Here is a 9,958-nt window from a genome sequence, read left to right on the forward strand (position 1 = left end):
AGCAGATCTTTTCTAGACTAGAGAGAAGGACTACAACAGGAGGCTCGTGGAAGACGTGAATAAACAGCAAAATTTGAAGCATCAGCTAAGGATGAGAGGTACCCTTGCCTGGTTTCCTAACAAGGCAGACTCTGGCAGCATCTGCGGAGCCTATGTCTCCATTCCCATTGCCAGGAACTGGCCCAGATGCAGGCTGGAAGAGAGAGCAACAGAGCCCTAGGAGACTTGAAGCCTGGCAGATTTGTTCACGCAGAACTCTTTTTTCCAAGTAAAAGGGGCATTGGAAGCCTAAGGGATGCTTCCTCGGGTGGTGTACTAGCTGGTTTTGTGTGTCAACTTGACACAGGCTGGAGTTATCACAGAGAAGGGAGCTTCAGTTGAGGAAGTGCCTCCATGAGATCCAGCTGTGGAGCATTTTCTCAATTAGTGATCAAGGGGGTAGGGCCCCTTGTGGGTGGTGCCATCCCTGGGCTGGAAGTCTTGGGTTCTATAAGAGAGCAGGCTGAGCAAGCCAGGGGGAGCAAGCCAGTCAGGAACATCTCTCCATGGCCTCTGTATCAGCTCCTGCTTTCTGACCTGCTTGAGTTCCAGTCCTGACTTCCTCTGTGATAAACAACAATGTGGAAGTAAGCCAAATAAACCCTTTCCTCCCCAACAAGCTTCATGATCATGATGTTTGTGCAGGAATAGAAACCCTGACTAAGATAGGTGGAGAGACCCAGCTGATAGACTATGCTTCTAGCATATTCCAGTATGAAATCCCAGCTTGGCAGAAGGTACCTGCCTGCTGGGCCCCCACCCAAGGCCTCCCCCCATAGGTGGCACTAGCCTAGTCCTAACGGTACCCCATGTACTGAGGACATGGACAGGCCTACAGGAGTTGGGTGGAACAATCATTCTTGGGGTGTGAAGGAGAACGGGACTCACTCTTATCCCCAGAGCACCTAATTGGTAGGCTCCATGCCCAACATCACAGGGAAAAGCCTCCAGTGGCCATTTCTAGTTTTCTGATCTATCAAAGAGGGGATGGGCTTTGTTTTATTGTTGATACGGCAACAGGGAGAGATGGGGACTGCAGCTTCTTACTTACTGCAGGACATTTACCCTTGTTGTCCTTTGTCACCAATGGAAAGAGTGACAGGAGCAAAACTATGGTGGAGTTCTCATCTAGCCCTCCTGTTCTGTGAGGAGGGACCCCCGCTTCCATAGACAGGGAGGCTGACCCTCACCGGAGACCTTGGGTCTCTGTGACCAACTGCCCACAGAGTCCAGGTCTCCTAGGGTTGCTTTTCCAAAAGGCCAGCACTGTAGCCCTAAGCAAAGGCAGAGGAGCCCTAAGGACTTCTGTCCCCCTGTGTCCTGGTGGTGTCATTCATATCACTCTCTCCCACAGCCTCCTGCTATATTTTTATGGCCCTGTGACTTGGGGCTGCTTGCTGGTTCTCTTCATTTCCACTACCTCAGATGGAGTCATTTCTCAAGAGAGTTCCTTTTCCTTGGTGGCCTGTGGTCTCCATGATGTCCACATCCTAGGCAGAGCATTGCAAAACCCAGCTGACATCTTACGGACTGAGAGTGGGACAGCCAAGAGTTCACTGGATCCTAAGACCCCTCTCCTATCTTTGCCAGAGTCGTTCAGGGAAGAATTGCTTGAGAGTCATCCGTGCCCCAGAGGAACCATGACTCACCCAAACCAGACCGTTTGAGTGTCACTATGGGCCACACCCTGATGCCCTGTAACTGTAGGCCAGCTTAGGTCAGGATACAGGGAGGGGTAATGTTTATCCCATAGTGTTGTGACAAGGATACTGGTCTCCATGGTGACAGGCACCTTTAACTTTAGGAGCATATTGATCCTGGAGAACTGGCCAGTTTGCTGTGCCTCTCACTGGTCATTTCTAGGACAAGCCGTGAGGCTCCTGGAAGGCTAGTTAAATTTGAGAGATTTCTCCAAAGGAAGATTGTGCAGCTCTTGTCCCTCTGGTGGCGGGAGGGTCGGGGTGATCACCATTCATTCATAGCCTGTGCTGATGAACAGCTTACTGCCTGTTAAGCCCTGGGGCTTCAGGAAGTATAGGGTACCTGGGGCTTGTCTTCTGTAATGAGCTGCCTCAGTGGCCTGGAGCACCTCAGGGGTTCCCATGTTGGTGTGCCATACAGGGTAAGTGGCCTGATCAGAAGGAGAGCAGAGAGCCGGGCCCCAGGGAAATGCTTAGAGAAGGCGTTCTGAGAGCATGGAGGCAAGGGCTCACTTGAGCCAGATGGTTGATGAGGTTGGGCTCCCTAATTCTAAAGTGGCTTCAGCATGGACAGCCATGGCTGGTGTAATAGGATGTGAGAGATGAAGGGGCGAGCAAATGAGATATTACTATATCCTACCCCAAAGCCACTCTAGTTGTTCTACAGCCACATTTGCCACCTTGGAGGCTTCTCTTTCCCCTTTATAAAAGACACACTCGTGCAGAGTCATGCCTCCAGTTCATGATACACTGACTGCTGACAGGGTTTACTGGATCTTATGCAGATGGTGGGAGGCCATGTCCTGAGCTGTGTTTTGACTCTTCTCCTTCAATTGCTCTTCACAGGAGAAGTGCTACCAGTACTGGCCAGACCAGGGCTGTTGGACCTATGGCAACATCCGGGTGTGTGTAGAGGACTGCGTGGTCCTGGTGGATTACACTATCCGCAAGTTCTGCATCCATCCGGTACACATGAATGTCTCATTTGCCTTCTCAGGAGCGAGGCTGGGGGGAGGGGCTTTACAGTGTGAACAGATGCCCCACCTCCACCCACTCAGCATGGCAGGAACTCTCACAGAGGCTGTGGTTGCAGGGCTGGAGCATGTGATAGACTGGGACAGGGTTAGTGGGTCAAGGACCTGAATCTGAAGAGCGCTGGGTGCTTTGACTCCCAGCAAGTGTACTGGGCCTCCCCAGAAGGTGGGTGAGCCAGCTGGAGAGGTAGAGGATTCAATGGAGGTCCTTTCCCACTCCACCAAGAAGGCACTATGCGACCAAGCTATACCCAAGTTCTAGCATGACGTATTTTACTCTTGCATTGTGAAACAAGATCATTTGTGTGTTTGCTTGCTTGCTTGCTTGTTTGAGACAAGATCTTGCTATGTAGTCTGTGCCAACCTGGAACTTTGTGTGCAGACCATGCTGGCTTCAGACTTTCAGAGACCCGCCTGCCTCTGCCTCCCAAGTGCTGGGATTAAAGACATGAGCCACCATGTCTGGTGACAGAATTGGTTTATAATGGTGTCAAAATTAGGTTCAGACTCTCCCCAGTATCTTTCATGCTCATTTCAAGGCAGCCTTCAATCAAAACGCTTGTGAATGAAGCAGATGAAATGAAGACTGCCGAGACCCGCTATTTTATTAGGAATAAAATGTAGAGCAATTGACATGATTAAGTTGCAAAAATCTGAAAGAAGTGTCTAGAAGCCACTGCAGAAGGTTTTGAAAGGATGGACTAAGGGGTCTAGCTCAATGGTAGAGCATGTGCCTGAGGCATCCTAAAATTGTTATCCCTTGCTGGGATACACACAGACACACACACACACACACACACACACACACATCTTACTTCTAAACACACTGGTATTGTCATCTTCCACCATCAGTGGCAGGAGAACCATACATGCTGCAAAGGCTTGGAGAATCTATGATGGGGGGTCTGGAGATTTCCAGTGTATAGACTGATCCTTCATCCTTCCTTCCCATACTGACTCTTTGAGACTTAACGAGTATACTGGCAATGACTCAGGTCCCCAGGAGTAAGGTGGGACTGTGTAGACAGAGCAGGTAGGCCTGCCTGGCAGCTGGAATATATGAGCATTAAGACTAGCTTTTGGGATGTGAGGCTACTGGGATCCTGGCCTGGGTATAGCCAGCTACAAAAAGCCCTTTGCCAGCCAAGAGCTGTACATAGTCACATCTGGTATGGTACCCCTACATTCCAGGGTTCTCTGTGTTTGCAGATGCTGACCTGGCATGAGCCCCACTGTCCTTCAAAGGAGATGCTAAGTCTTCTGGTTAAGGTGGTTCCACCTCCCACCTCTCACTTATCCCTTTATCTCTCATAGCAACTCCCTGACAGCTGCAAAGCTCCACGGCTGGTCTCACAGCTACACTTCACCAGCTGGCCTGACTTTGGGGTGCCGTTTACCCCCATTGGAATGCTGAAGTTCCTGAAGAAAGTGAAGACACTCAACCCCTCACATGCTGGGCCCATTGTGGTCCACTGTAGGTATGTCAGGGAGGGGTCAGCCACAGTGTGGGGAATGGCCAGCGGGGCAGTAGTGGGGTGGGCAGAGCTAGGGCTGGGGAGCATGAAGTTTCACAGCAGCTATACCCAAAGTTACGGGTAGAGACAAGAATTCTAGCCCCGCTTGGTCTCTGGGGCACCTGCCTCAGTGGTGTCTGAACAGACTCCCAATATGTAAAACTCTTCAAGACTGACAGGCCCAGGTTGCTGGCTGGCGTGAGAGGTCTGGGTAGGTCCACTGACCTTGCCCTTTGTTCTACCTGGTACCTTAAGGATCACTTAATTTCCATTCCAGGACACACACACACACACACACACACACACACACACACACACACACACCTTCAATGTCTCTAGTCCCGGGATAAATTACCAGGGCAGCAGTGCCCTCTGGTGGCCATGCATAGACTTGCTCCTTATTCTTCCAAGTTGCACCCTACTTAATTTTGCCCTAGGCTGTGTCCTTTGTCCCCCAGGTTCAGGCATCTTCCCAGGCTTGCCATTTACTTCAGGGGAATGTGACTCACGAGGTGGCATCTTTCTCCTCCCTGAAGCGCGGGCGTGGGTCGGACTGGTACCTTCATTGTGATCGATGCCATGATGGACATGATACACTCGGAACAGAAGGTTGACGTCTTTGAGTTTGTGTCTAAAATCCGCAATCAGCGCCCTCAGATGGTCCAGACGGATGTGAGTGGCACCTCTTCCTGCCCTGGCCTAAGCATCACAGAGCACTCAGGTGCCTTCGCACCACTCCACCGGCCCATTTAAAAATATTTTTTGACTGTGATTTTTGTTGTTGTTGTTGTTTTGTTTTTACAGTACCAGGTATTGATCTTGGTCTGCCATGTGAAGTCACTCTATCACTGAGCTATACTCACAGCCATCCTTTTACTTCCTGAGACTCAGTCTTACTGAGCTGCCCAGCCTGGTTTTAACCTGGCTCCATAGCTTGGGCAGCCCTTGAACTTGTCATCTTTATGTCTCAGCTTCCCAAATAATTGGAATTTTAAGCCAGTACCACTAGGGCCAGCTTGTAGGTCTGGTTTTTTTTTTTTTTTTTTTTTTTTTTTTTTTTTTTTTTTTTTTTTTTTTTTTGCTGTTATTGGTTTGTTATTTATTTGTTTGTTTGTTTGTTTGTTTGTATTCCAAATGCTTCCCCCATCCTCCCTCACAGAGTCCCTCCTCTTATCCCCTCTCCCCTTCGCCTCTGAGAGGATGCCTCCCCAGGACCCCCCCATTAGGCAATCCTCTCCTGTTAGTAGGTCTGATTTTAATAGGCAGGTGGCCACAGGCTAGTAGCATGCCCATTGTTAGACCTGGTATGCCTCCCACTCTGTCGTTACCTCCCAAAGAGTCTCAAAGACTGGTGACCCTGATCCTTAGCATGTTCATATGCCATGGCGGTGATTTTAAGCAGCTGGCATAGCCTCTGGAGCCCTCAGAGGTAGTGGCCATTACTGTCATCTTATTTTATCCTAGACAACCGGTCCTCATGATCACTATTGGGCTCTTGCTCCTCAGCCTTATCTTACCAGTGATGGGGCAGTCTTGAGCGGCACCCCCTGTCTCCCTACAGGTTCAGTATACATTCATCTACCAAGCCTTACTGGAATACTACCTCTATGGGGACACGGAGCTGGATGTGTCCTCCCTGGAGAGGCACCTGCAGACGCTACATAGCACAGCCACCCACTTTGACAAGATCGGGCTGGAGGAAGAGTTCAGGGTGAGGGCTACAAAGCAACGTCCATACCCTGAGGGGCTGGGGGCAGGGGTGGCTGAGGAGCCAAGGAAAATGGTGTCTACTTAAATGAAGCCTCCTGAGCTCAGAAAGTTTGATGGGTATCAGGTTGTGAGCTCCTGGGGAAGCTACATGTAGGATCACTTACTCTTTCCATATCAAGGCAAGTTCTGGAGGCAAACTTCCTGAGCAGGTCTCCTGCTTCAGGTCTGTCATGCTTTGCTCTAACTACATTCCTTGGCTGCAGAAACTGACCAACGTGCGAATCATGAAGGAGAACATGAGGACGGGCAACCTGCCTGCCAACATGAAGAAGGCCCGTGTCATCCAGATTATCCCATGTAAGGAAGTGGGCGTGTGGGTCTCATGTCCTGGATCATCCACCTTTGTACATCATGCTAGGGAGCAGGTGCCTCTAGACGCAGATCTGGGCGATTGGGAGCTGTGTTCAGTGTTAGGAAGAAAGGACTCCCCTGTGAGGGTCTCAAGTGGTACCTAGAATCTAGCTCAAATGCAAGACACCAGAGCTTCTGTATAAGGAGGGTTCCCTCGGACCTAAAAAGCTTGCCTCAGATGTGACCTGGTACCTTACTAGCACTCTCTGGAGGCCCCTTCCCCCTTACACAACAGGGAGTGAGTTACATGGCCAAGAATATACACATGTCAAAGGACTAAATCAGACCAAAGGTGAATTCAGCTGAGCCCTTGGGGGGTGGGGTGGGGGGGGACAAACAAAACAAAACCAAAAACAACAAAAGAACTTGCTTTGGGAATTTCATAACACTTGCTTAAGGTAGAGTCAACTCTAGTCTACCATTGAGGATCAAGATAACTGAAGCAAAGACCCACAATCAACAGGAATGCACATCTGCCCCTCCCAGCAAGGCATGAAGAGATATCTAGGCAAACACAGCTGGAGAAACATGTGGGAAACACAAGCTTGAAGAGATGGCACTTCATGTCTTCATGCTTTTTCATGCCCTTCATGGAGCCGAGGCTTAGCAACTCCCCAAGTACACAGGCCGCCTCTTCTCCGGAAGCAGAGAGTTCCAGGAGGCTAGGCAATTCACTCCCCAGACTCCACCCCTTGATTCTTTGTGGCCTCAGTGTCTCCCTTGGCAGCTGCAGGTCCTATCCAGTCATCCTCCCTCACTCCTAAATACAGTATTTTTAGTGCTTATATTTGGGGATATGTTATACTGATGATAGAAAAATGAAAATGATAATTTGATTGTCTTCAGAGCTTCCCCAAACCACTTTATGAACCTATTTGGTAACAGAGACTTCCCTAAGAGATGGCTTTATTAATATTCTTGGTCTGTGACTTAATTTCTTTTCCTGTTGCTGTGATAAAGTACCATGGCACGCCCCCTACCCCCCAAAGAACAAGCTAAGGCAGAGTTGATTCTGGCTCAGGATTCAAGGGCCCACTGTGGTGGGGAAGTCGAGGCAGGGGCGCTTGAAGCATCAGGTACCATCACGTCCACAATCAGGAAGCTGAGAGCAACGAATGTGCTGCTGCTCAGCTCGCTTCCCCATTTTACACAGTCTAGGAGTCCCTGGCCAGAGAATGGCCCTGCCCACAATTAAGATGGGTCTTCACATCAATTAATGTAAGCAATTAATAATCCCCCACCAGTTTACCCAGAGGCCCATCTCCCTGTGAGTCTAGATCTTATCAAGTTCACCATTAACCTGGACCATCGCAGTCTATAAGGCATGGTGATATCTATACTAACAAGGCAAATCCTGCTTTGCCTTTGCAGATGACTTCAATCGGGTAATCCTGTCCATGAAAAGAGGGCAAGAGTTCACAGACTATATCAACGCATCCTTCATAGATGTACGTGTCGCAGCTCTGTGTGTGTGTGTGTGTATGTGTGTGTGTGTGTGTATTGCAACATGTGACTCCTTCCTGTATAAATATGTGCCCTTGAGTGTGAACATTGCTTTCCACTCAAGAAGAAGCACTGACATGCCATTTTCTTGGCAGAATTACTTTGCTTTTAAAATAATAAATAGTGAGCCAAGTGTGGTGGTACACACCTGTAATTCCAGAAGTTGGGAAGTAGAGGCAGGAATATTAGGAGTTCAAAGCCAGCCTGAGCTACATAGGGACTTTGAAGCCAGCCTGCACTACATGAGACCTTGCTTCAAAAAAAGTCGCAAAAAGGGAAAGATGACTTATCAACTAAGAACACTTGCTGCTCTTGCAGAGGGCCTAGGTTTGGTCCTCAGCACTCACATAGTGGCTCATAACTCCTGGATCTCCAATTTCAAGGGAACCAAAGCTCTCTTTTCGCCTCCACAGACACAAGGCATGTACATGGTACACATGCATACATGCCTGCAGGCAAGCATCCAAGCAAAAAAAACCTTTAAAAAGACAAAAAAAAATCAGCAAATAATGAGCTTTGGAAATGAGGCCTAGTCTCATGGCTGAATAATTGTCTGTTTCCACATGACAATGGAAAGCTTCTCTACATTTGTATATTGTGACATCACAGTTTTATGTGACAAGCTCGTGCTGGCTCTTGAGTGATGTCTGTGACTTGAACCCACATAGACTGGGCAATTATTTGTTTGGCACATAGCTGGATCCAGTCTCCATGCACAGTGGAGCTGGCAGAGAAAGAGACAAGAGAGAACTTTGTGACCATATGGCTGCTAGCACTTCTGTCTGCACTGGAGTGAATAACGGCTGTGTTGAGAAAGGAAGCCGGTGCTCTAGCTTCACACTCGGGCCCTCTGCACCACTGTGATGGGAATCTAGCTGGGACACAGAACCCAGGAAAATTAAGGCCACTGAGTGCTGTCCTGGTAACCCTGGGCCTCTACTAGCTCTTAGAGATGACCTCGGCTACTGAGGCCAGATGTATAGAGCACCCTGATAAAGAGGCAATTCCTGCTTTGTGGGTATATCTGTGGGCTGTGGCATGCACCTGTGACAGCAGGCCCCTGTTCAGGCTGACATCAGCCTCGGGCTGTTCAGAGTGCCTGGGGAGGTAGTGGCTCTGGTGACAAGTACCCTGCCCCTAACTTCTATTTCCCTCAAGGGCTACAGGCAGAAGGACTACTTCATGGCCACACAGGGGCCTCTGGCTCACACAGTTGAGGACTTCTGGAGGATGGTATGGGAGTGGAAGTCACATACAATCGTCATGCTGACCGAGGTGCAGGAGCGGGAGCAGGTGAGCAGGCCGGGGCAGCGGCCCTCTGTGTGCTGGGTGTATAAGGTAGCTAATGGTATGATGACTCAGCAGTGTAGGGCCTGAGAACACATGGGTGAGGCCAAGCCAGGAGGACTGAGGAAGAAGAGACAAAGGAGGGAGGTTGGAATGGTTCAGATCTTACTCCGTCTTTGCTTCAGATGAGTGGAAGGGTGGTTGGCCCTAACTAGTTTTTGACTTGGCTATCTCTACTCTTGCCTCGATGGTCCACCAGTTTTTAAATGTGAAGGTCACAGCCTGTGAATGCAAAGGGCAGTTGCTTACTGTTTGCAAGACGTAAAGGCAGACATTGACCTATGTCCCTGGTTGCTGTCCTAATGAATTAGAAGACTTCCACAATTCCATTTTTCCCAGAGATCCACCCATGGCCTAGTAACGTCACAAACCCAGAGAAGTGCACTTTACGAGTATAGGGCATCTTTCTAAGTGCTACCCCAAGACATGGCCATAACCTGAATCTATGTTTTGGTTTCTTTGCTTTAAAAAAACAAAAAAAAAAATTTTATTGGGCTATGCTACACCCAGAAAGTAATCCGTCTTTTGAAGGGTTCATTAGGGTTTAATGTGTCCATAGTGTTGTCAAATATGTCTTCTATCTAACTCCAAATTGCAGTCACCACCTCAAACAGAAATTCTGTTCCATTAACTGTCGCCACATTCTCTCTCCCCCCCAGTGTTCCTCCCTCTTGGTCATCACCCCCCCCAGTATTCCTCC

At 49.1% G+C, this 9,958-nt stretch overlaps 1 protein-coding gene across 9 annotated transcripts in view; it reads left to right on the top strand.

The window, feature by feature from the left end:
- The window catches only part of Ptpre (protein tyrosine phosphatase receptor type E), a 151,085-nt gene that overhangs the window by 130,475 nt on the left and 10,652 nt on the right, over nt 1-9,958 (top strand). For all 9 annotated transcript variants that reach the window (XM_031388643.1, XM_031388640.1, XM_031388641.1 and 6 more), the window contains 7 exons: nt 2,586-2,705; nt 4,088-4,251; nt 4,824-4,959; nt 5,849-5,998; nt 6,261-6,354; nt 7,780-7,856; nt 9,070-9,204. In XM_031388643.1, coding sequence (XP_031244503.1) covers nt 2,586-2,705; nt 4,088-4,251; nt 4,824-4,959; nt 5,849-5,998; nt 6,261-6,354; nt 7,780-7,856; nt 9,070-9,204 — 876 coding nt within the window. The remainder of the gene's footprint in view (nt 1-2,585; nt 2,706-4,087; nt 4,252-4,823; nt 4,960-5,848; nt 5,999-6,260; nt 6,355-7,779; nt 7,857-9,069; nt 9,205-9,958) is intronic.

Source organism: Mastomys coucha, unplaced genomic scaffold, assembly GCF_008632895.1.
Source record: "Mastomys coucha isolate ucsf_1 unplaced genomic scaffold, UCSF_Mcou_1 pScaffold21, whole genome shotgun sequence".
In the NCBI taxonomy this organism is placed as follows: Eukaryota; Metazoa; Chordata; class Mammalia; order Rodentia; family Muridae; genus Mastomys; species Mastomys coucha.